Below are 26972 nucleotides of genomic sequence, written 5' to 3'. Positions count from 1 at the left end.
TTGTCAGCCCTGGCTGTGTCAACTACCCACACCTGTCCTGGAGGCAGGGGGACGAGTCATTGGGCAGGCCTATGTCCTGGCCCCTCCTTGGAATTGCACCCCAGGGGACCCCTCAAAGCAGTGGAGGTGGGAAGAGTGGGGAGGGGCAGTGGCTGAATTGAATTTCGATAAGAGACTCTGTAGCAAAGAGTAGTAGAAGATAAGTTAGTGGAATATTTTAGAGATCAAATATCCCATAAGTGAAATGCACCAAATAGCCCAAAAAAATCTGTGTGAGAGAGAGAGAGAGTGTGTGTGTGTGTGTGTGTGTGTGTGTGTGACTGATTACTCACTGTAGGGAACTGGGTTCTATAAAGAAGTGCCAACACTGAATTAGTGAACACAGAACCATGACATAGGGGGAAATGCAGGGGAACTTTCTGGTAGGTCTCAGGTCACGTTTTCATCAACCGATCAATACACAGCCTTGTTTTACATCTGTTTCTGTTTAAGCTATTTAATTTATAGTCAGTTCATTAGCTGAACTCACACACAGCCACCAGCACTATAACTCACACCTGAGCAAAGCCCACCTGACAAAGGTATTTTCTCCCTGAGGTACATCACGGCCTTCTCCAGCTTAGGGACACCAGTCATCCCTCAGCACCACGCCTGAGGCCATCGCAAACAGTGAAGTCAAGAAGTACAAGGTTGAGGAGCGTGTGGCACTAGCAGACCCCCTAGAGGACACCAGTTTACAGTAGGAGAGTGGAGAAAGCGGAGACCACACCCTCCACCCCATGGCCCATACTGGAACTGATGGGGGGGGGTGGCACAAAGGAATGTTATCTCGCAGATAAATTCACAGATGTGGGAGTCATGTATAAGGAGGATGGGGTGCATCTTCCCCCTCAGCATTCTGAAAGGTTTGCTTGGGTGCTTGGGCTGACAGAGTAGGAGGGCACTGGATGTGGCAATAAACTGGGAGAAGCAGTGGCACCAAAAGAGGTATAAGGGCACCGAACACGGGAGAGGCCAGAGCAAGGGAGAGAAGATGTGGTTTCCAACAGGTCATGGAGGGAGGACGAGGGCAAAGTCCAAGGAGGGAGGAGTCAGCAGCTGGAGCCTAGAGTCTCGGCCTTCACCGCGCCATATGGCTAGTACAGTCAGGGCTTCTATGTAGACTTCCCTTACCCCTGGCTATTTCCTGCCTCCCCTCTTCCCATCTCAATTCCCGCCAGACCCCTCCACCCAATTTGTGGCTTCGCCAACATCGCTCACTACTTCTCATCTGCAATACCACAGCAATAAAACACATTCACCCTCACTTCTTCCAATTATTTTTCTCCTTAAAAAATCATCTTTGTCTAAACCTATTTCAAGCTTCAGCTTATAAATTCCTAAACCGTTAAAGTCTCTTTTCTGAATAAACCTACATGCTTAATTTTCTTATGCTTAAAAATTACCAGTTTGGCTAGCTTCTATCAGAAAGTTAATTTTCCATTTAAATAGTGACATACTTCCTTTAAATTTTTTTAAAAAAGATTTTATTTATATATACAAGATCTGGGGTACTGTCCAGAGGTGTGTGGGGGGGGTGAGAGGATTCACCAGAGACAGAGTGGGGAGCAGAACAGGCAGATCTACTGAAATACACTGCTGAGGGGAGCAGCGGTTGATACAGGAGAGGTCTGCTGCACCGTGTGGGTAGCTCCCTGGCCGTAGATAGAATTCGTGCTGCAGTGGCTGCTGATAGCTTCATTGTGCTGAGACTTAACCCCTTACACCACCAGGGAGGCCTACCTTCAGTTTTTAAAATTCTTCTCCTTGCCTTGAACAACTCATTTGATATCCTCATGTTTAAAGGAGCACTATTTATCTTCCTAACTGGAACGCTATATTCATAAAATAAGTGGTAAATAAATGCCAGTGTTTCACTAGAACATCTATTGCCTTTTTTGTTAGCTTTACTGTATTTGTTATTTCGCTTTGATTTCTTAAACATGGCTGGTTGCCAGTGTGGAGAAGGTGGGAAAGGTTATCTTTGAGAAAGGTGGGAAAGATTTAATTCAGCAAACATGTATTACTCTGTATGAGGCACTTTATCCAACACATAGGACAATTTTTATGGATAGATCTTGGGAGTAGGCCCTAAGTATCTAGTTTCAAATACACAGCCATAGAGGGAGTGTAAAGCCACTGATGGGTCAAGCTATGAAGTCTTCACATATTTACTCATGTGCTTTTTAAGGCTGATTTTTTTTTGTCTTGTCTTCAACAATAGCCACCATTTTTTATTAACTCAAACCATTCAGCCTTGCCTTACATGTCCTTATTTATATTGGAGAGGCTGAGCTTCAAACTGCCTGTCTCTCCCATAGCTCCCATGTCTGGGCTGACCTCCCTTGAGCACACTTTGTCCTGCAGGTGCCATCTGGCCTGCCAATTGTCATTGCCTATCAGGCCAGGGCAGCCCCCTGACCTGAGCTGGCTAGGACATTTTCCGTTGTAGGTGATGGAAAATCCTCTCAACTTGGTTTGAGTAAAGAGAACCTTAGTTAGCTTACCTAGCCAGTAGCTTTGGAGGCTGCAAATGACTCTGCAAAGAACTGATTTTTCTTTGACTGGCCCCTTGGTTTCTCTCTGTGTTGCCTGCACCTGGCAGGCAGCTGTCCCCAGTGGTGATGGTTTAGCTGCTTGTGGCTCCAAGTTCTGGGGGTAAAGGGAAGCCCCTTCCTCAACAATTTCAGCATCTGATTGGCTTGGATTGTGCTGTCAGTCTGTGTCCCCATCTCTGTGGTGTGACAAGGCTGGGTCCAACTATCAGAGGGCTAGGGAACACGATCTCCCTGGGAAATCAGGGCACCATGAAGGGACAAGCAGTTGAATACAAACACAAAGTCTTCTCTCAGAAGGTGATGGACCTCAGAGCCCAGAAATGAGTGGTTGACAGGGGTGGCCCTGCAGGACACGGGACCCAGCAGCTGGAGGGAGATGGCGCAGCTGAGTGGGCAGTGGTGCAGCAGCTGAGCAGCACATGGTGGTGGCTGAGGCGGGCCAGGCTGAGGGTACATGGCTTTCCACTGGCTAGTCCTGGCTGAGCTGCCCAGGCTCTCAGCATCATTGTCCCCATAGCGTCTTGGGATGAGGACCCCTGAAGCCCTAACCAACACTGTAGTGCAGGGAAGGTAAAGACAAAGAAGGAAAATAAAGGGATAGAAGGTGGAGAGGCAGAGAACAGGTACCCAGGGGGGTGAGGGCTGAGTTGTCTCCCCTTAAACTTTCTATCCCTTACCCCTGGTTTTATTGCTAGGCAGTCAGCTGGAGAGGCCTATGTCCCCTCCCCACTTGTGAGGAAATTTCCCAGAAGTCTTTTCAAGGCCACACCTAGCTGCCAGGGTGCTGGGACAGGCCATCTTTTGGATGGGTGGCTTTAAGCCCAAAACCAGTCTGGCTGTTTACTAAGAGGTGGGAATGGCTGTGGGGGCCACTTGCCATGTGGGCCACACCCTAAAAGCAAGCTCCGTGCTGTGTGTCAACATAATCACCCAGGGTCTTGCCTCTCCTCTAGTTTTTTGGGTTTTGCTCTGCTCTGGGCCAGTGCTTTTGCCCACTTCAAGCTTCCTCTTTTCTTCTGCAGCTAACTGGCCCTGTCCTTTTGTCCAACTTTTCAAAGGCAGGCTCACCTTTTCACACCAGGCCACACAAGTTACATAGTTGCTGATCAGCCAGTAGACTCACTCAACTAGACAAAGATGCCCATCTTGGCTCAGTGAACAGTGGTGAGGGGGAGGGAGGTTTGTATAATACAGAAGGTGGCTTCTCTGAGATGGGGCTCTGGCTGGGGACACATGACTGACAGGGCTAGACAAGAGTATTTTTCCAATAACATATTCAGATGAATCACAGATATCCCCCTAGGACAGTAGGAACAAATGACCATAAGCTGAGTAGCTCAATATTAGAGAAATTTATGGTTTCACAGTTCTTAAGTCTAGAAGTCTGAAACCACAGTGTTGTCCGGGCCCACTCCCTGGAAATCTATGTGCCTCTTCTTGGCTTCTGTGGCCTGCTGGCAGTCTGATTCCTTGCCCGGTCACCCCCATCTCTACCTTGTTCACCACACAGTCTTCCGTGTATATCTTCACATGTCTTACAAGGATACCAGTTACCTAGGATTGGGGCCCACCCTACTTCATTATGACCTCATTCTCACTAATAATACCCACAAGGACCCTATTTCAACACCAGGTTACTATCTGAGGTAATGAGGGTTAGGACTTCAGTGTATTTCTTTTTTTTTTTTTGTGGAGAGGGGCAAGAGGACACAAGTTTACTCAGAACACACACAACATGGGTTGTAATGTCAGCGTCTCCACATATCAGATGCAGAATATACCCACAAGCCACCTCCTCATACAAAAGACAGATGACATGGAGTGAGTACTAAGACTGTGATGTGTCTGTTTTTATGTGTTCACCAGATGCCCTTAGCTGTGCTATTAATAAACGATTGTTGGTGTTGAAAACCTCCCTCCAAAAAAAAAGGAAAAAAGTTAACAAAAATCAGCATTCAAAGGCAGTGTCGAGCAATTTTATTTCATTTATTTAAAATGATTCTTTAGTCCCTGCTTAATTAAATAAGGTCTGCTAACAGGAACAGATAACTTTGATGCAGTAGGCAAAATGCAGCAGCACTAGAAGCATGCCCAGCTGCCCCTTGGCGCCACTAGTGCCTCCTGCAGAGACGCTGTGATGGCCAGGAGGGTCCAGAGCCACCCCAGAAAGTTACGGCGCTGCAGACAGGGGCCGAGGGGCTCTCGAGACAGAGCTCGGCATAGAAGTGTATGAATACATAAACAATTTTTTTCCTGTTGAATGCCAGACATGCCCTTAAAAAAAAAAAAAAAAAAAAGCCAACGAGATATTTCAATGGTTCGAGAGAGGAGTAAGGTGCACATTGGCATTCAGGGAACTCACCCGGATAAAAATGTAAGGTAGGGAAGGAAGTTTTGGCAATAATTAGTGTATCATAGCACATACGATCCTTAAAGCTTATGAGGTAGAAAGTATTATCTCCACTTTTTTGTTTTTTTAATAAGTAAAAGACCATTTCAAGAGCTCCATTTTGCCTTTCCTCTCTCCTTCATGGCTTCCACCTGGCTGGGTCAGAGTCGTAGGTAGTTCTGACCTTCAGCATCAAAGTCATTCTCTGCAGACATCCTGGTGGGGCCCCATCGCCTAACCAGTAGTTGTCAAGGCTTCAGTTTTTCACATCAGAATTTGAGGAAAATTCCATACAGATTTCATCTGTAAAAACTTATGTTTATCCTTGCACTTTATGAAGATAGATCTTTTTTAATCAATTCAGATTAATGTTTGTTATCAAGTTAATGAGAACAAAGACATTCTTCTGATAACAGAACTTTGAAATCAGGCAATGAAATATAGATGAAAATTAATATTAGTGTTACTTAGCACCAACAGTCAATTAATTGGGGCATTTTATTATATAAAATAATAAAAAGAAAACCCTGATTCATGCAGATAATCATAAATCTGTTCTTCACATCGTGTGATCTTTTAAAACGCAAACCTGATTATCATATGTCAACAATGCTAAAATGCAGTGGACTGCATCATTATTTATATAGATAGCCCAGAAAGGGAAAAAAAATACTAGAGATTTTTGATTCTGGAGATATTAAAATGTGTCTCACAATCACTGGCCATTGATTGTATGCCAGCTGCTTGATCCTCTTAAAAAACCAATGGCTTTTGGTTCTCCCGGCAACAAGACAAAGCGCCAGGTTATGTGTTAAGTGCACTCCAGCTGCCCTGGCCTTCTTTCCAGCCACCCCATCTTCACAGGGCAAGCTACAAGTCCTCTGCAGAGCTTTCCCTGACCTCCCTGCCCGGGTCACGTTCTTAGCACTGGGGTGTCTCTCCTTGACAGCACTTACCGTGGTGGACATCCTCGTTTGGCTTATGGTTTGTTTGATTGTGTCTGGCTCCAGGAGGGCAGAGGACATGCACGTTTGCTCTCTACTGTGTCTGCAGTGCGTGGCACAGCACTGGGAACACACACAGAAAGCATACAAACATTTGCTGGAAGAACAAACTGGAAGACTTTGTGTTTAATTCTCATTGATGATCTTAGGATGCTGTTCCATTCAAAGACACAGAAGATCCATAAATGGGTAGTTAGCTTTTGCTTTAGAGTTGAAGTTTTCACAATCTGCCCAGTTCTCGTCTCCTTCTCACAAAAACCAAATGCAGAGAGCTTTGGAGATGTTAAAATTCTCTCTAGCTTGATGGTATTGTCACAAGGTAGTCACTGTGCTTTTGAGAACTCTCAGTGGTCCAAGATTTTGTGCCAAGTTGCTACTCTTGAACCTCTCCAGATTTTCAGGCTTACACTCTGCTTTGATTATACCTGCCTCTGTGGGCGTGAATCCAAACCTGGTCGGAGCCCAGCCTTCCCAAACAATGACACTTTTGTAAGAAATTCTACTGTATTCATGGTGATGACAGATGCTTTCCTCTGTAGCCTGTACCTAAATATGTTCAGTTGGGTTCTGGAAGCACAAGTGAAGGCCTTAAAATTTGGCATATAAAACATTGGAGGGTGTTTCTTCTGTATTTTAAGTTTTTGATTAGTGAAAAACAGTCCCAAAGAGATTGGAGGCGGGGTGGGGGGGAAACGCTTGTGGAACCTCAGGACGACGTTTATTTACAAAACCAAAGGGTAATCTGAAAACCACCCACAGACCTAATCAGTCTTAATTCTTGTGTTACAAAGCACTTCTCGGCCACTTCTTGGTGGTCGTGCCAATTTTATATCCTACGGCAGCACAAACTCAATGACCCAGGAACACCTCTTCCGCCGGGAGGCGGCCCTGCCTCTTCTTCGCCCTGGTCTTGGCTCTCTGCTAGTCCTGGTGAATCCTCCCTGACCAGTGCCTCTGCCACTGTCCTGCAGATGGCTCATAGCCCTGCCTACATGTCTGGCCCACACCTGGCTCCCCACTAGACTGGAAGCTTCCTAAGGGAAGGCCCTTCATCTCTGCATGGTAGGCAGCACTTTGTATGCAGCAAACATGTAATGAAGCCCTTTCTCTCTGTCTTGCCAATTTGGATTGCATCCACTTTTGGCCAGTGGAAAAACTGCTATCTATGGCTTTATGTTTTGTTAGTTCCTTTGGCTTTTTTTTCTTTTAATCAAATTTTATGGATTTGCCGCTTGTTTAATTTGGGGAATATGTAGTGCTCCAGACCTTTGGGATATCTGCTTCACTCACACCAGCACGGATCTGGGGCGATTACACCCCTACCCTTTCCTCCCACCCTTGTCCCCTCTGGTAGCCACCATTTTTTCACTACCTGGAGCTTTAAATTGTATTTTCTTGGTCACTAGTAAGGTTAAGCATCTCTTCATAAGTTTATTAGTCATGTGTATTTCTGCAGGTAAGTGCCCATACCCTTTGTCTGTTTTTCTATGGGGCTATGTAACCTATAATTTGCAGATTTAATAATCTTTGGATGCTGGGTCTATTAACCCTGCACCTGCTAAGTATGGCCAATATTTTCTCCCAGGCAATTTATTAATTTTGTTTTATGTATCATTCACAAACCAAAATTTTATTTTATATTAGGTTTATTTATTTATGTATACAAGAGCTGGGATACAGGCCCAGAGATGTGGGGGTGGGGGTGGGATGGGGAGAGAGGATTCACCAGAGACAGAGTGGGGAACAGAACAGGCAGACTGACTGAAATACACTGCTGAGGAGAGGAGCGGACATGTTAGGAGAGGTCTACTGTGCCATGTGGGTTGTTCCCTGGCCGGCCGGGGATCAAACTCGTGCCGCAGCGGCTGTGGATTGCTTCACAAAAGGGGTGCGGCACTTAACCCCTTGCGCCACCAGGGAGGCCCAAAATTTTATTTTATATATACTTGCTCTATCTTGTTCTTTATGGTTCTAGATGTGTAATCCTGTGTAGAGTCTACCTCCAGATTAAAATATTCCTATTTTTAATGGTATTTTCAGTGTACATTTGTGTGTATAATGCTGATCCTGTCATATCATTTTTTTAATGTATATGATAGAGCTTTAGTTATTTTTGTTCTATTTTGTGACAATTTTGATAGTCACACTATCAATGGCACAATGATAGAGTAGGTGTTCCCCACTGATTTGAAATGTTAAATGGGCCATTCTGATGAGACTGAAAGGGGAGAGGATGTGGATGTGGAAGTGAGCCAGGTGATGGGGGCCTGGTGAACAGCTACAGCCATGGGGAGCAGTGGGTGAGCATGGTGGTCCTGGAGCCAGGAAACACAGTTTAGAGCTAAAGAATGATTTAGAAAAAATAGCAAATGTCAAGTTAGTATACAGCCAAATTTTTTTTTTCCTGAAAATAAACTATCCATTCAAACTGGAAACTTGTAACATGATTTTCAAAAACCTAAAGCAAACATCATATTTAATGTGAATGCTGAAAGCTTTCCCTGTAAGTCCAGAACGAGCTAAGCATGCCTAGTATCATTTCCCTGCAATATGATAGATATCTTAGCCAATGCAATAAGGCAAGAATGAAATAGGCATGAGTATTAGATTCACAGACAATACGAATGTGCCAGAAAATCTAAAAGAACTATAAATTATTAGAATGAGTAGGAAAGTCACTAGATAAGGGGAACTTCAGTAGAAACAAAAATCAGTTGTGCTTTTATTACTAGCTATAGCTACAAATAGAAAATATAATTTTAAGAAGCATTATCACTTCCATTAGAATAAAAATGTTCAACAGACAACAAAACATGTAAGATTTCCACATTTTAACTATAAGGCAACATTGAGCAAAATTAAAGAATGTCACAAAAAATTCTACAAGGACCTACTGTATCTGTGTTAAGAAATACGGCATTTGGAAGTCAATTCGCCACAAATGGATCAATACATGTACTATAATCCCAATGAAAACACCAACCGATATTTTTGTAGAAGCCTGAGCTGACTGTAAAAATAAGTAAAATAAAACAAAACAGTCATAAGCTTAGTCACTACCCTCATCTGCATGGAAAGGTGAAGTTTGACTGATTTGGCAACAATGCAACACAAATATTTCACAATCATTTCTTTAGTATTGGCTGCTAAGTACCAGGCACGCTGCTGTTTCCAAAAGATAGTGCACAGAACCTCAGTTCCTGAGAGATGCTCAGAGCAAAATGGGCTCCACAGTCACCTGCCAGAAGGAAAAGCCCCCAACAGCAGTCTCCTCTGGAAAATTCTCGTTGCAGAGCAGGATGTTTAAGGCTTTGAGAAGTTCTGGAGAAGCAAACAGAATTGTGTGTAACCTAGGCTTTTCTGTTCTTATTTGATCATGAAACCTCTCTAGGAGAAATGTGGGCCTAGAGTGCTTTTTCCATATATTTGGTTTTCACCATATCTGCGGACTAGCCAAAGGTTGAATTGTTCATTCTAGCGATGAAGAAATGGAAACTCATGGGGAGATTTACACCAGGTCCTAGAGCTACTGAGACATAATCTTCATGCACGCTAAACTTTTCTAAAACAAACATAAAATCCAGGGCTTTTTCCAGGGTAAAACAGCTTGCACGTGAAAAAGCATTTTAGAAGGTGGAATAAACCTTAGTAGACTAGTAACCTCATTAGGTTGAGGCCCCAGACAAATGACTAGCAGGAGGAACCCAAGAACCCATGACTCAGTGACTCCCGATTAAGTGCTCTACTGCCCCATATAATTAGGAGGCAAATCTGTGCCAACGTAGGGTGAGACTGAGGAGGCGCTCGCAGGTGCTGATGACAGATGCATCCGGGAAAGGACGATTCTGGAGCTCGCTCAAGATGTCATAATTCTCACAAAAGGATTTAGGAGCCATGGGTTAGAAGACAGGTTAGCACTGCATATTGTAGAGTTTAACCTGATTTTATCCCTCTGCAATAGCCCCGCCCCCCAGGCCACTTCAAAAACATTAAAAGGAATTTAAATAAAAGTGACTTCACAACCCTAATTGGGCATATCCTGAGTGTCACAAGGTCGGGAATCATTTTTCTGAAGTGTGTCAGACGCGAGGACAGGACACAGTGGGCACAGACGCCTGGAGAACCTGCAGGGCAGGGCAGGGCAGGGCAGGGCTGTTTACTGCAGGCGGCTGTGGCTCCACAGACAGGGGACCCAAACACAGGGAGAGGGCGGCCGGGCAAGCTGGGCTGACAGTTCTTAGATGGAGTGAAGCAGGGCAACACCTATCTTTGAAAGGCAGAGGCAAAGGGACTTTGCCACAGACAAAGCCAGGGACTTTGGGCCACAGACAGCTGATGAGGGAAGGGAAGATAAGACATAAACATGGGGAAGAGGAAAAGAAATGAACACAGTATCATGGTGACTTGGGGGCTTTATAACGGGCAGCCACAGTTCTGTGGGAGACATTTTGGCTGTAGCTGGTGGCCGCTGGGCAGAAGGGCTTGGTAGCTTTGAAGTTCCATCAGAGGGGAAGTTTCCATTAGGGGCCAGGAAGGAACAAAAGGTGCATGTCCAGTCACCCTCCTCTGTATGAGTCTTGAGGGTCGGAGGTGGGGGCAGGGCTGGAGCAGAGCATGGTTTAGAGGTTTCTGGGTGCCCTGGGAAAACACCATCCTATATCAAGTTGACTGCACCCCATCCAGCTCCCCAGCACATCTCCTGCTTTAGCTCTTTAGTACTATCTCACACTCACTATGGCAAGGGAGGGCAGTCCTTCAGTTTCTCAAAAGTAATTACTACCTACATTAAAGCAAAACCAAAAGAAGAAACACAAGGTCAGGAATTTCCAGACGCGAAAATCTTGAAGTTTCACAAGTAACCAATAACCCATTTGCACCGCCTCTAAATCTGTTGAATAAGAATGAATCCCCCATCAACAAAAACAGCAGGATCTTTGGGGACACAGATATTTGTTGCCCATCATTTAATATGGGAGGGGCTAGAAGGTGGGGCTGCTGGGCCTAGCAGAAGCCAGTGCACGGAGCAGGATCTCTCAGTGGGAGAGGCATCCACTGGTATTTTTAATATTGATTGCTTTTCTCTGATTATATAAATAAATCCTCAATGTGGAAACATCCAGGTCTTCAGAAACAGGTCATGCAGAGTGAAAGAACTCCATCCCTCAGAGCTGATCACACCTGTGTTTTCTCTGACATTTACTTAAACTTAGCTAACATTTATTTAAAACAAGACTTTTTTAAAAAATGGGATTATACTATGTTTAACCCAGCAACTTGCCTTTCTTGCTCAAGATTTTATTTTGTCTAATGACCAAAAATTACTGTGTTTTCAAAAGGTTGCAGAATATTCCAAGGTATGAATAACTCACAGTTTGGAAAGACATGGAAAGATGTTTTTGAGATGGTTTTTCTTTGCAGAAACTCTTGCACATGTATCCTTGCACACATGTAATGGTATTTTTGGGTATGAAATCCTAGAAAAGGAGTTGCTCTAACATTTTTATTAGATTGTCCTTCAATTTTAAATGTTTAAGATTGGTCTATAGTTTGAAATGACACTGGCACAATTCTTTGCTGTGAGGTTTCTCAAACAGCCACATAGTCTAGTTTTTCTTCAATCCCTTTTTCAGAAGTCAGTGACAGTTTTCTGTCATATTTGCCATTTGTGGGGATTTTTTTTTTTTCCCCAAATGACATTAGCTTCAGCTACCCTTTTGGAATTTTGAGTAGGACTTATATAGTAAGAGATAAAAGACTCTTTTTTTTTTTATTACCCAAGTCTTCCTCTGCCTTTCATCTGTTGGAGTGACTATCACAGGTTGTTGCTCCTGGGACAATCACCAGCTATTGGCTGTAGGAGGCGGCATCTGCCCATCCGTCTACTAAGTGTATGGTTACCTTTCTAGCAGTTTCCCAGTATTTCTCAACATTAAACCTAAGTCACCAGTTCTGACCCTCTTAAGCAGCACTTCCATTTTGAGAGGGTGAAGAAGATAGAATTCCAAGAGTGAAATTCGGATAACAGCATCCTCCTGGGACTCCTAGTCTAAAGTGATTTTTACTTCCCCTGGACTTGGATTTTCAATTGTCTGTGCTGTTCATTAACTTGGTAATTACTCATGAACCTCCTTTGGACTTAAAAAGATACCAAAGTTAACCCACATAAGTGATTATATAAATCACATCACTACACTCTCCCTACTAGATTAAATGCTCCAGGGGAGGGAGGGAGGACTTTGGTTCATTCATGTTACCTGGCTTCTAGAGTAATACCTGGCATCTAAAAGGTGATCAATATGTATTTGTCATGTGATACTAACTTGTTTGAAGACAGGAATCTTCTTATGTTTTGTATCCCCATAATCAGTGGCCAAGTTGCTGATAAAAATTAAGATATTTATTCAGGAGCACAACTTAAGTCTTTGAAGCCAAGTATGAAATATCCCTGGCCTGAATAATATTTAAGACTTCCCAGCCCTAATATACTATGAATCTATTAATTTTCAAAGAATTAAAATCCAATATAAGAAAATACACATACTTTTAAAACCAGAGTGAGAATTGGATAAATCTTTGATTTAGAAAGCAGTGCACTGAATTTTCTAAGCCTCAGATCTAGGTGACAAAGATCAGATTTGGGAATTAAACTATATTGACTCCAGTGCATCTCTGTAAGTTCTTTTTGTGAGGAAAAAAAAATGATGGCATCCAGTTGATAAATAGGAATTCCTCTAAGCATAAAACTGTATCTTTAATATGTCTATATAAGCAAGAAAGCACAGGAAATATTCATGTTCAACATTTACATTCTGGGCTATGCCAATGGTGGCGTGGCATTAAGGAAGCAATATGTGCCTTCGAATGTCGAAGGTGTAGTTATTTGGATTTAAAGTGAATAAAATTAAAAGCAGTAAGAAATAAAAGGAATCTAAAAGAAGCGTGCATGTAAGTCTGGCTCATATTTTGGATTATATATGACATTTTTGGGGAACAGAGGCAAGAAAGGGAAAAAATACAAGAATCAATTTCAATTTTTAGAAAGTTAGAAGAAAAAAGCCCATTTTATACAACACATTTTAATTCTAGTTTTTTAGTTCTTATTGATGTCAGGCCACCTCTTACTGGATGTTTGGTTTCCTGTGCTGAGACTCAGAAAAATTATCTTGTGGTTAGAAAATAGCATATTTTGAAGATGGTTGACTGAAAAGAATTTTTTGACTTACTATTTTTTACAACAAATTTTACTTTAAAAAAAGAGTGAATTAATCAGATTGGAGATGAATTCTCTGTGGCAGAACTGTAAGTGGATATATTCAGTGTGCTTAAAAAAGAAAATGGATCATATCTTGAAAAGGATTTTATATATAAATAACTCACAGAAAGAAGATAAAGAAGAGTTTTAGATCTGCAAAAAACAACAACAAAAAAAAAAAAAAAGGAAAAATTAAAAATTCCTTGTGGGGAGGTGGATTTCATAAAGAGTAGTTAGATGAAAGTTTGTGCCCAAGTTCCATGAGAGCAAAGACTGAAGAACACAACAAAAGCAGCATTTTGGGAGAAAACTAATGCCAGGTAAACAAGTATTCAACTTGTTAAGACTTACATTAGAGTTCAGTAGAGTTGCAAGACCTGACCCTCAAGAAAAGAAATGCGTAAGCAGATATTGTAAAGACAAACTATGAAAAAAAGCAGTAAAGAAAAAAATGTGAACATTCTACTCAACTAGAGAGGCAGAAGAAAATAAAGAAGTAGGGTCTGGAAACATAGTGTTGCTTTCAATTACTCATGTTAGAAAGTTAAGAGTGATAAGGATCATATTCTCTTAAATGGGAAACAGTCAATAATCCAAAAAGTGAACGAAGAAGTACATTTCAGCCATTAAATCTGAAAAATTCCTCAAAAATGTGTTAAAAAAATGTACATTCGACAGGCTACCGCGCTGCCTGTAGTTTATTAAACTTAGATTAAAAAAACAAATTGTACATTATCTCTCTTTTTAAAGAGCCGTTGAAGCTACTAAAAAACTTTCTTTGCCTACTTTATTTTAACAGCGGATGGGAACGCGGGTGGGATCTCCAGGACCCCACCCCCCAACGAGCCCACGCGGCCCCGGGCAGCAGCACCCCGACTCCAGCGCCCAGGCCGGGGCCCCGGGGACAGGTGGGGCCCCCGCCAGGGCCGCGCCCCGAGAGTTCCTCGGTCACCTCCGGGCACAGCCAACCCCCGCACGCCCTCCGGGGCCCGGGCAGTCCCGGACCGGCCGCCGGCTGCCCCTCGCCGCCGGCCCCCGCCCCGCCCCGCCGTCCGCGCGGGTGGCCCTGCGGGGGCGACGCGAGCCCCGGGCCCCGGCGGCCCCGCTCCCCCGCGGCCCGTCCTCGGCCTCCGGGCCCGGCTCCCCCCGGCGGGCGGGCGGGCGGGCGGGCGCGCGGCGGGGCGGCCGCGGGGCTCGCAGCGGGCGCGGGCGCTTCCGGCGGGCCCCGGTCGCGCCGGGCCCCCGGGAGCGCAGGGGTCGGGGGGCCGCCCGCGGCTCGCACTTGCCTGGGACCTGGTGACCACTAACTGGTAATAGTCCTTGCTCGGCGCCCGGCCTTGTCCTACAATTTCGAACAGCGTCTCCGGCAGCCACGACGCCATCTTGGGACGCCACCGCCGTCGCCAAGACAACCAGGAAGGGGCGGGGCTTGCTGGGGGTCAGGGGGCCAGAGCCCTAGTTTAAATCGAACCCCGCTTCCGAGCCGGCCGGGGGTGGCTCGCTGGGGGTGTCGTCCCGTCTCCCGAGGGCCACAGGACGCCCCGCCCCGCGGAGGAGCCCCCCTGCCGGCCCCCGCGACCCGACGGGGAATCAGTTCCTGCTACCGCGGAGGGGCGGGGGTGACCCCGGCGGAGGGATACCCGGCGCCGCGGCCCCGTCCCCTTCCTGGTGCCCCGGCGGGGTCGGGGGGAGCGCGTCGGCCGCCGCGGGAGTCGCGCCGGGCGCGGGGGGCGGGCGGGCGCCGCGATGGGCCGCGAGTAGCCGCGGGGCCGGTCCTGCGGGCGCGCCGGCGGCCGGGCGGAAAGTAGTCCCGGGCGCGGCGGCGGAGGCGCACGCGCGTGCTGCGGCGCAGCTGATAATCGAGGCCGAGGCCGCGGCCGGGAGCCGGGAAGTTGCCGCCGCGCCGCCGAGTCCGGACCGGAGACTTTGGGGCCCAACTAGGTAACGGGGGCGCCGCGCCGGGCCGGGCCGGGCGGCGGGGGGGGCGGCCCGGGGCGCCGGCGTGTCGGCCCCGCGGCCTGGCCGGCCCCGCTCCGGGCCGCGGCGGCGTTGGGGCCGGGGCGCCGGGGCCGGCGGGCGAGGCGCTCGGGGCGGCCGCGGCCGGGGGGCCCGGGCCGGGCGGGAGCGGGGGGTCGCCGGGCCCCCCGGCCCCCGCGACGAGGCGGGCCCCTCACGCCCGCGGGGTGAGGCGCGCGGGTCTCGGGGCGCCGGCGGGGGTCGGGGGGCCGGAAGTGGGCCGGGGAGCTTGGAGGGCGTCTAGGAAGAGCGAAAGTGGGGGGCCGGAAGTGCAGGTGGGGGGTGTGAGGACGGCCAGGGTTCCCCGGAAATGGGAAGGGGGCCGGAAACCGGGAGCGGGAGGCCCGGGCGGCCGGCCCGGAAGCGGGAGCGGCGCGGGGGTGACAGCGGCGCGGCGCGGGGTCGGCGGGCGCGGCCGGGCCCGGGGCGCGGTGAGGGGCGCGGCGGGGGCGGTTGGGGCCGCCGGGGCCCCGGCGCGGCCGCGGGAAGTTGGGGCCGCGGCGGGCGGCGGGCGGCGGGCGCGGGGGAGGCCGCGGAACTTGGCCGCGGGAGCGCGGAGCATCCTCCGGGGTCGCCCCCCGGGGATGGGGGCGGGGCCGGGCGGGCGCTGTCACCCGGCGGCCGGCCGCGGAGCGGGGCGGGCGGTTATTTATACGCGGGTTACATAAAACCCGGGGCCGCGTCCCAGCCGCCCCCCGGGCCTCGCCGTCGCGAGGGGGGCCGCGGCCGGGCCGACTTGGGGGGGAGTTGGCGGCGCGGGGGCCCGGGGGAGGCGCGATCCCGCATTTGCCCGGGAGGGAAAAAGAAAGGATTTAAAAACACATGCCGGTGGGGAGGGGGCGGAGAACTTGCCCCTTTGAACTCCTGCCGGGGCGGGGAGGGCGCCGGAGCCGGGGGTGGCGGGCCCTGGACGCCGGGGCCGCTCCTGCGCCCCAGGACCGAGCGGTTGGCCTTGGCTGAGCCCCCTCGGTCAGGGGAGGCCGGCGGGGTCTGGTTGGGCGACTCGGTTGGGTAGCGGAGGGGGCGGCTGTGTCGGGGTGAACGTCGGGGGGGTGTGGGGTGGGAGCCTTCGGGGCGCAGGGGCCGTCGTGCGGGGACGTGTGGCTGTCCCCTGCCCTCTCCCCTCCTCGGCCTGCCTTCCCCGAGCTGCTTGGGGCGGCCCAATCACCAGATCCCCGGGCGCGGCTGGGTGGTGTAGGCCCCTTAGTGGTGTGTTTTAACTTTCTATTCCTCTTCGGCGGCGCTTTAGGTATATTTGGCATTTCGTCTTTGAAAGGCCCGGAAAGTTGGGGCCCCTGCCATCTCCTCACTAGAAACAAAACCAGAAAAATACGGGGTAGAAAGTTGAAAGAGCTATTGAGTGGGGTGAAAAACCGACGCTGGGAACAAAGGTCCTGGTTGTTGGAGGAAAAGGCCAGAGGCCTGTATGTGCGGCCTGTGTGTCGCGTTTACAGCCCGGGGGAGGGGGCAGTTGGGCTGCAGGAGTGGAGCTGTCAGAGGTTTGGGGACAATGACTCGCCGAGGGCTGCGTGGAGGCTTGTTTTCTTATTCACAAAACGCAAGGAGCTCTGTGTTGAGTGCATTTTAGAGTAAACCGAGATTTCTGATTTTCGTATTCCCTGCTCCATGTTCTGCCCTCGAAAGAGTGAACTAGTGTGGCTTTGCGAGGTGGTTTGGGGAGTTGCTTCATTGATTTTAAGCTGGAGACAGCACATTTACGTGGCGGGGCTTGTTGGCTTTGTCCACATCTGCCTTTCTATGGAAGCGCCAACATCCACAAGAATGGGAGGACTGTGATTAGGAAGATCGTTGTTTCCATTTGCTCCCCAGGTTTGCAGGAATCTGAGTGGTTTTTAAGCCTGCTCAGCTGACATTCAGTACTTAGTATGTGTCCTTGAGCAGGCTTTTTGTCTTAGCTTGCCATTTACTTTCTGAAAGTTAGAGAGCACGTTTGGCAGTTCCAGTTCCAAAAGGTGTTAAACTGCTAAAATAATTATACTTTAAAAATGAACAGGATGGAGGCCAGGGTAAAAATCAGTGCTTTCATTTAGTCAAGTAGTGTTTACTTCTCTATTTTTTTTTTTAAGATGACTATGTTATAGACAAGGTTTTATATTCCTGTTTTAAGGACATCATCTTAGCAAAGAAGACACTGCACAGGCCTGGGAATTTACAATTCGTCTGTGAACTTCAGCTGTTCACTTGCTCTGTCTGCACTCACCTTCATTTTACCTGTAAAATGGGGATGGGTAATCCTCATCTCACCTCTCTGGGAGGTTCTCACGCCTGGTTTTGTTGGGGCTATGAAAAACTACAAGCTGCTAAATAAATGGAAGATACTACAAGCTTTAGAAAATTACTTATAGCCATTTTGAGGTTCTGAAAAAAAATAGCATCTCAGCAAGTGGTGGTGGTAGTGGGTGACGGTGGTGGTAGTGGGGGGCAGGTGGTGATCGTGGGGGGTGTGATGTCAGGTAAGTTGAAGATAGAAAGTTGTATAGCACTTCATGGTTGGAAATTGGCTGCTGAATTGGTAGTAGAACTTGGGGCCATTTTCTACCTGTTAAAATTTTTTTTTCCTTCTGCCCGGCAGGTAATTTTTTCACAATACAGCCTATTGAATGCGGTTGTGAGTTTTGTTGGGAAACTTCAGACAAATTTCTTTTTTTCCAAAATTTGTTCCTATTCTGGTTTGTGGCTCTTATGAAATTGACTTTCTATTATCAGAGACAACAATTAAAGAAAAACATGACTGAATCTTGACCTGTTTTCTTTAGAGAATCCAGGGATTTTTTTTTTTTTTTTTAAGTTCTTTTAAGTGGATGGGTGGGGCGCTTTTTGAGCAAATGTGATACCAATTGCCCCCTTAATTTTTCCATTTGCTGAGGTCATTTGATGGATTCAAGTTGAAAAAGCCTGCTGTTGCCTTTCATCTTGACTCAGGTTCTTGCTAATGCCAGCCTGACATGCGCTTTTCCCTAAGTCCTATTAGATTCACTTCAAGTCACCCTTCATATCACTTCCTGAAAAACTTCTGAGATCTTTCCCTTTTATTTCTTGGTTTCTATATAGGATTCGTTTTTGAAGTATATGTTAAATCTTTTTGACATGTATTCCTTTTGTTTCTTCAGTGGGATTGCAGGCCTCCTGAAGGCAGGCATTTTCTAATACCTTCTGTGTTTTGCACGGAGGTGCACTCATAAACCTGATTGAACATAATATCCTTTCTCCTTCCCACTCTGAACCAGTATCTGCCTTCACTTGCTGAATATGCAACCGGTCTTCATCTTGGAAAGGTTGTTGGCCCCAGTAGATACTTCTGGATGCTGTTTGGTTTCATGATTGTGGCCTCTTCCTATTTCCCTGACTAATGTACCATCAGAGTCGTCTGATAGGGCACAAAAATGAGGATTTAATGGACATTATACATCCACCAGTTGTGTTTATAATCTTGCTGCTTATAGTTATTCACTTGTACCAATAGCTTGACATTTGGGTTTTTTTTTTTTTTTTTAAGTGTGTCCAGTTCAAATAGCAGTGTTACACATTTCTTGAAGGCATTAACTCCTAGCAATTGTTTTTTACATTCTCCACCTGCTCTGGTGGGTGACTCTTCACGTGGTCAGTGCTTGCTGTTGCTTGTGGTAAATGATAAGTAGAATGATGCCAAATTGATTTTTTTTTAAAAAGTAAATGGTACCGTAAGTTTCAGGTGTGCATCATTATTGTTGATTTTAAGTAAAATTTAACTTAGATAATATATTGGATTTTAAAAACTGTAGTCCTCTGCTTCTCATATCCTAACTTACTGCTTCTTTCAGGCTATTGGCAAAAAGAAGTAATTTCCTAGACGGCAAGAAATCTGTTTAATAGTTTTTTTTCTTTGAGGCCTTTTAGATTTTGGTCGTGGTTCTTGGAGTTTCATGAAGCTGAATTGGCCAGAAGAAAATGGAACTTCTCCATTATTCATACTTACCTGCTTTGTCTGGACTGTGCAGAGCTGTTGGTAATAGTTGTGCAGTTATACTTGCTGTAAGAAGTCACTCTCGTGGCCTAGAGTAGAAAAGCTGCCTGCTGCTTTGTACGTTTTCTTCAGGGAAGCAGTTCTGTTCAAGTGAGTAGCTGACTTGAAGGTAAAAGTCTTGGGTTCTAGTCCTGGCTCTCTGCCTTTTCCTGTCTTTGTGACCTTGGCCAATAATTTAACCTTTGAGTTTCAAGTACTGAGTCTGAAAGATGTGGTTATTACCACCTAACTAGAATCAGCTGGCACTTACATGCTGTCCACTGTAGTTAGGAGAGGAAGCCAGAAAGATGGGTTGGGGCACAGACCCTTCACCCAGTGTTTCTGCGCAGGGCTCATTGTTGCCTTCCTCCTTGATCACACTTCTAGTGTGTATTTAGGTGTCTTAATTGAAAATATTTTGGAAAATATTAATAGAATTCATTGAAAAATCCGTATGCGGCTGATTCCTTAGTCAATTATGAGTTCTTGAGCTCATAATTTCTCTTTTTTATCCCTAGTATCCATCCAGCACAGTGACTGGTCCATAAAAGGGCTTCTTTAATTGTTGATTGAAAAATCTTGTGAATAAAATAATTAAAAGTGAAAATGTTTTGTAATGGTTTAATGCCCTAATTTATTTTCATATACATTTATTTAAAAAAGAGATTTATTTATTTATGCATACAAGAGCTGGGGGTGTAGGCCAGAGGTGCGGAAGGTGAGAGGATTCACCAGAGACAGAGTGGGGAACGGAACAGGCAGTTTGACTGGAGTACACTGCAGGGGGGCGGGGTGGGGAAGCAGTGGTTGAGGCAGGAGACGTCTGATGCGCCATGTGGGTTGCTCCCTGGCCGGCCAGGGATTGAACTCAGGGATTGAACTCGTGCTGCAGTGGCTGCGGATTGCTTCATAGGTTGCATCTTAACCCTTACGCCACCAGGGAGGCCCTATATTTTCATACACATTTTGATCATTGTTACTACTAAAATGATTTTGGGAGTATTCTTTGTAATTAGAGAGTGGAAGTCACTTAAGTCACACATGTTAAAAAAAGTAGGGCAAGCCATTTCATAATTTTATTTGCAGGCAATAGTCGATCATTTAAATGTTAACTTTGGAGACAAGGGTAGTACAAGGCACATATTTGGTACAAAATTGAGTCTTATATATCAGTTTATTTCTTTTCAGAAAGGACGTATTTATTTCTATAAATATCGTGTTATTATCCATACATGATATTGAAGGCTATTTATAAATTGAAGTATCTGTCAACAAGCCTTCAAGACTTGAAGTCACAGTATTTCATTGTGTATTTTAATTGACTTGTTGGTTGTCATAAGCAGTGAGTTGTACCCTGACTTCAAAACTCCTACTCATTCCACCCGTGGCAGCATTCTGAATAAATAGATGTACCTTGTGCTGCTGCTTAAGGTCACATTAGCTCAATTTAAAGACTTGATCGTGGTAAACATGTGTGATGCCCTGGAAACCAAAGCGAGTTTTTTCGGAGACCCCATCTGAAATTCACCGTTGAGATGTAATTTAAGCTGCTCTGTGTCCTTAGAGAGCAGGTTCATGGAGATCATGTGGAGGCCCCCCCCCACCCCTTTTTTTTAAACTTTCTCAAAGACCTAGTGCTTGTAACTGCCTAGTAAATAGCCAACATTTGAAAACCCTGTAACTTCTGCTGTGGCCCATGGTGTTTTGTAATCCTGTCTCTTCTGCACTCCCAGGCTCCACGCAGTCAGGTTGAACTGCTTGCTTCTCTCTGAACACACCCAGGAACTTCAGCATTCTTGCCCTGGCTTTTGTTGTTTCTACCTGGATTGATAACCCGTATCTCTTGTAGCTAGATGTCACGCTTACCTGTCTTCTTCTAGTGCCAGTAAATTTCTTACTCGTTTCACTCCCATCTCTCCTTCTGCTCCTTTCTCTGACATTTTGTTTGTCAGAGTTGTGGCTGTCACTGTCTTTAGAGGTCTCTTATCCATACCACAGTGGTTGCAGAAGACACCTAACATGATGTGTAAGCAGCAGTGGTTGAGTTTTGTTTTGTTGACAGTGAAAAGCTATATTGTGAGTAAAATTAGCATCATTGGCCATTACTTGCTCCCTCCGCAGCATCACTTGCCGATTCTAGTTTTCTCATGGTTGATAGCTGAACACAGTCTTAGAATCTTAAGTTTTCCAGAATTAGACTTGCTAAAATCAGTTCCTTAAGGGATTGATAAAAACTACACTATTTTAGTAACTTGGCTATTAAATAATGTTTATTAGTAAGTGATAATTGATTGATACATATTTATGAAGTGAAACAGTAAAGGGAGGTCAGAGGCCTTGTCTGCTGATTTCTGTTACAGTTCAGAGTTGATAATCACTTATCTTGTCTGACTTGATAACTCTTTATAGTATAGAATTTGGCATAGAGGTCTATTCTGTAGATATACTAAATGCAGGTTGCTGCATTTAGAAAACCTGATATGAGAATCTAAATTAAGAAGCAGATGAATTAGGGTATGATTTTTGGATTTACTAAATATGTTGTTGGAAGCACCGTCATTATATAGATTATTTCATCAGTAACTTGTGTGTGTTTCTGGTTCTGTACAAGGTCTACCCTTGTGGGAAGTGCTGAGGAGAAATAAAGCTTTATAAAATGAGATCTTTTATCTTGAAATGTACTTTATTATAGGTAAGTTCAAACTGTGACAATAGAACATTGATAATATCTAACTGCATTATTTCTTATTAAGTACCAAGTTGAGTTTTATACAGGGGGTAGGTACTTAGAAGCGTAGAGACTCAGTCCCAGATGGATGGCACTACAGAAGGCTTCTTGGAGAGAGGGTGGACTTGAACTGGCCTTGCTGGTTTGATGGGAGCTTGAAGGTCTAATCAGGGTGAGAGGCTCAGGGTAAGAGAAGCCAGCCCTCTAGGGTAGAAAGTCCACATTTGTGAAATGACCAGAAATCTAGGCTGAGATTATTAAGACTTTTAAATGGAAGATTAAGAAATGATGTTGAGCAAATAGACCTGTGACGGCATGAAAAATGTGCAGAAACATTTAATTTCTAAGTGAATTGAAAAGATATCAAAGTGCTTTTACGTCTTCCTAGTCTATGAAATTCCTTCCCTTCTAGGGCTGCATATGTGTTCTGGGGTGACAGAGGCAGTGGAGGTAAAACTCCTTGTATAGTTTTCCCTATTTGACTAAGCAGTTTTATTAATAAGTAGGAGCTGCTTAATTGTCTAAATGACTCCCCTGCCTCCGTTCGGTCATCACATTCTTCCTGGAGTGGAAACTGGCAGTCATTTTGTTTCAACACATTCAACTATTGTTTATTCAGAGTTTGGTGATTCTTTTTTTTTTTTTTTAAGAGTACGATTTGAGAATTAATGCATGGTTTTTTGGATGAGTTAGTCACTTGTTAGTCCTGTAGGAGAGACTTGCTTAGTGTATATTGCAGTGAAGAAATGATATTTAAAACAAAGCAAATTGTGGTTTAAGTATTTGCATAGTTTTAGAAAGTAGAAGTTAACATTACCCAGTTGAATCAAAGTTAAGTATTTTTGCCTAGTTAAGAGTATTTGCCTAGCACTGTGTGTGAGTCCAGTAGATTGTTGCCCCTGTTGCCTGTAATGGAAGTTGCACAGGAGGCGAGAGTGCCTATTTTTCTGCAAGACAGTTGTGGGACTTCCTATTTTTCTCCCTGCTGTGAAGCGTGTATTTCCATTTCTTCTATCCACCTAGGGAAAGCAGCTCAGTCTCAAGAGGAAATTAGACCTGATCTCTACCCCTCCACCCCGTGCCAGGAGCATTTGTGCCCTTTTCCCAGTAGATGGCAACAATTAGGCTGATTTTTGAGAAGATTCAGTAGTTCTTTGTGATCAGACCTGTTTGCTAGTCATCTCTGAGTTGTCATTTGGGAACTTTAGTGTTGATTTGCACATTTTGGACACAAAATGCTTTTCTCATGAACTAGACTGTTCCATGCAGAGTTTATCATCTTTCTTACTTTACTCTTCCCCCTGCCTTTTCAATGGTTTTGCCCCTCCAGTTGCTGCTGTGAGGTAAGACCTGGGGAATTTCAGCCTCTGCTGTGGCATTGTAAGACAATCTGCCCGCCTCTCCTGGCCAGCTAGTGTCACTTTGCAGCTGCTGTATATTAAGCCATGCCATTTTTTCCAGGTATCTTCTCATTACATAAGTCAAGTACTAAAAGGAATTACTGAAGAGAGAGTAGGCTATCGTTTAGGGTCTCTGTTGTAGCGCCCGTTTTAAATGATACTCAGTTTTTATCTTAAGTCAGCTAAGGAATTAGTAAACTGAAAGTTTGGAATAGCAGCATTTTTCTGTGGGATGGGCCAGCCACTTACCTCATATTCAGCACAAGTTTTAATGCTTTATTTTTTGTTACTAAAAGAAAATCAAGATGATTCATAATTGCACAATTAACTTTTAAGAGTTTACTGTGTTTAGAGTAACTTCTTCAGGATGCCTGCTGAGTTTACTTAAATTTTAATGCTGTAGTGAAAGGATTTGGAAGTTTCCATATTACTTGAGAATTTTTTTTAAAAAGAGTAGATCCTAAAAAAATTGGTAACTATGGAGATGGTTGTGCATAGACTTACTGTCATGATCTTTTTGCAATATATGTAAATATATCAACCTGGAGCTGAAATAATGTTATGTCAGTTAGATCTCAGTTAAAAAAATAGAATGTAAAAAAAAAAGTCAGGAATTGGTTGATGTGTAGTTTATTTAAGGTACATTTAATGTCGGGGACTTAGTAAAGCAATAGTTCCCAAAAAGTCTGCAGTCACATTTGATTTAAAGGTCAGTGATAACGAAGAAATTTTTTGGTTTCTAGCAAGTGCTGCATTTTTCTTTGAACGGTGTTGGCTTGAATTGTGCTAGGTGTGCTCTCAAGATAGAAAAGCGGTCATGGGAGGCATTGTCACACGCCGTGTACTGACTCTGAAGTTAGCAGTGGAGGTAGAATCGGTGTATTGTGATAAATATTTTTGAACACTCTTCTTTCCAGTCCTAGGTCAAGATTGGAGATTATGAAAGTAAGATGTGGTCCTTGGCTTTGAGCTAATAATCTCGTGGGGGTAGTAACTTTGGAAGAGAATTAACCCTGAAAACACTAAACTGAATCTGAGACATTACTCAGATGACTCATCAAGGGACTAGTTGTTTGAAATAGAGATATGGTAAAAATATTACCAGTATGTTTCTCAAAACAGTGCTAAGGGCGTCCGTGTTTACTCGCTCATGTTGAGTTCTAATGGCAACTCCTTGTTAACCTTTCTGATGTGACATTCACTGTAAACATGTACAGCATAGTCTAATGGTGACCTCAGTCAGTCCAGGGGTGTGGGAGATTAATGGGATATAAAAAAGCTTCTTGAATAATAATGATGATAATGATAATAACAGCAGCAGCCACTGACCTCCATTGAATCCTTCCCTTGGCTCAGTGGTACTTTATGTGGATGGCAGTCTCCAGGGGCCAGGATGCTGGGTTGGGGAGATGAGCCTGGTGGGGATGGACAGGTGAGGAGAGGTCATACAGGAAATGTGGTGGGTGTAGATGAGAGTGGCAGAAGAGGATTTAATTTTTCTGTGACAGAGGAGGCATTTGTACCGCGTAAACATATTCTGCATTCCGTTTATTTTACTGAGCTCTTTACACTAGATCTTCACAGGAGGAGTATGAGCCATATTCTTAACTATGCTTTAAGCAGCTCTGGGTTCTTCATACCTCCAGTTGATATAACAGGAAGACTATGTAGTGAAAAATAAGGTGAACATATGAACAAATTATTATGTTTCTTGTTTTCTGTGAACATTCTATTTCTCCTATAAATTGGCATTTAAAAAATATTTATGCATACAAGAGCTGGGGTGCAGGTCAGAGGTGGGGTGTGTGTGTGAGCGGATTCACTAGAGGTAGAGTGGGGAGCAGAGCAGGCGGATCTACTGAAATAACACCGCTGAGGGGAGCAGCGGGTGAGACAGGAGAGGTCTGCTGCACCCCCAGTGGGTCAGCTCCCTGGCTGGAGATTGAACTCATGTTGCGGTGACTGGTGATCGCTTCATAGTGCTGAGACTAACCCCTGTGCCACCAGAGAGGCCCTAAATTGGCATTTTTAATCTTTTAACTTTTCTCATTTTTCCTAGAAAATTTTGCTTTTCCATGGCTCCACACATTTCTATATTTTGAAGGTACCACTATATAGAAAGACTGAACTTTGAGGCCAGACATTTGGCTTTAAACAGGTTCCTTATTCTAGCCATGGGATCTTGGGCAAGTCATTTCAGTTTTTTTGAGACTTAGTTTACTTAAGTTTAAAGTGGGCTGCATTTAGGATCTGGCATTAATAGTATATACTTGATAAATGCTAGTTGGATTGTTTAATGAAAGTGATAAAAATGTTTATGGCAAGTAGACTTGGGGAAATGTACATTAGTATGGATACTTGAGTGGAGGGTTTACACAATACTATTTTCTTTTTTTTAAAAAAAGATTTATTTGTACATGTAAGAGCTGGGGCACAGGCCAGAAATGCGGGGGGGTGAGAGGATCCATCAGAGACAGAGTGGGGAACAGAACAGGCAGATGGACCAAAGTACACTGCTGAGGGGAGCAGTGGGCGAGACAGGAGAGGTCTGCCTCACCATGTGGGTTGCTCCCTGGCCGGGGATTGAACTCGTGCTGCAGAGGCTGTGGATTGCTTCATAGTGCAGTGCTTGACCCCTTGTGCCACCAGAGAGGCCCCCACAGTACTATTTTCCAGAACAAGAATCGGCAAACTTTTCCGCAGGGTGCCAGATAGCAAATATTTTTGACTTTGCAGGCCCTGCGGCATCCGTGTGCGTCCTCTGCCTGTAGGGCGGCAAGCGCGGCACGGACACGCCTGGGCCCAGGCGTGACTTAGAAGCGAGGCCTGGGTCACATTCGGCTTGTGGGCTGTAGTTTGCCAGCCCCTGCGCCAAGTACTACATGCTGCCTTTACTTTGTCCACAGGAATTTGAAATGCCATCGCTTCATCTTCAAGATAATGTGATAATGTCTAAGCGATGAAAGTTTATTTTAAGTGGCTAAGAGCAGAGATTCAGTCTAAATCCTGACTCTTAACACTGTTCGCTGTGTGACCTTGAATAAATCACTTTATTTTGACTTGTTTCCCTGTGGTATAGTGAGAATAGTAATTGTAGTTATATCCTAGGTTTGTTGTGGGGATTAAATTAAAATGCAAGATGTTTAGAACGGTGTCTGCTACAGAGTAGGCACGTGAGGTTTGCTCTTAGTAACCATTTTCCGAGAAGCAGCATTATTTTCCTTTATTGATAGCATGTCTAACAAGATGGGTGTGAGAGGGTGGGTTTCTCTGTCGTCTCAGAATAACTTAAGTGGGAGAGTTGTTGGAAGGAGTTCATTTTGAGAGTATTGGAGACTGCAGCAAGACGCCTTTGGGCTTCAGTTTTCTGGTTGTCTGAGCTCCCACAAGTCACTTACCCTTGACCATACATACTGCACAGGATTGCTTTGAGATTTTAGAGACATGCCTGATTCAGTTACGTGATCAAGCAGTAGTTGCTACATTACAATTTTGATTAAGGTATTGGCTCCTAGGAGTTGAGTAGTAGCTTTTATTCTAATGGTTATTTAAATGTTTAATTTTTACAGTTGATGTAAGTGTG

General features: G+C 45.2%; 2 protein-coding genes across 15 annotated transcripts in view; one reads left to right on the top strand and one right to left on the bottom strand.

Moving 5' to 3' along the window:
* Window positions 1-14775, bottom strand: part of FBXO36 (F-box protein 36) — a 51634-nt gene extending 36859 nt beyond the window's left edge. The window contains exon 1 of the mRNA XM_037524182.2: window positions 14529-14775. Coding sequence (XP_037380079.1) covers window positions 14529-14624 — 96 coding nt within the window. The 5' untranslated portion in view covers window positions 14625-14775. The remainder of the gene's footprint in view (window positions 1-14528) is intronic.
* Window positions 14530-26972, top strand: part of TRIP12 (thyroid hormone receptor interactor 12) — a 136549-nt gene continuing 124106 nt past the window's right edge. For 11 of the 14 annotated variants that reach the window (XM_054700137.1, XM_037524181.2, XM_037524179.2 and 8 more), the window contains exon 1: window positions 15091-15183. The gene's annotated coding sequence lies outside the window, so the exon portion shown is untranslated. Of the gene's footprint in view, window positions 14553-15090; window positions 15184-15668; window positions 15690-19150; window positions 19373-26972 lie in introns of those variants that run through there. The other 3 variants (XM_054700133.1, XM_054700135.1, XM_054700134.1) reach the window with 3 other exon arrangements.

The sequence above is a fragment of the Talpa occidentalis genome, unplaced genomic scaffold (assembly GCF_014898055.3).
Source record: "Talpa occidentalis isolate TD23 unplaced genomic scaffold, MPIMG_talOcc4v2.1 talOcc4.3, whole genome shotgun sequence".
Lineage (NCBI taxonomy): Eukaryota > Metazoa > Chordata > Mammalia > Eulipotyphla > Talpidae > Talpa > Talpa occidentalis.
The sequence above is the reverse complement of the archived record's forward strand: the minus strand, read 5'-3'. Positions and strand labels throughout refer to the sequence as shown.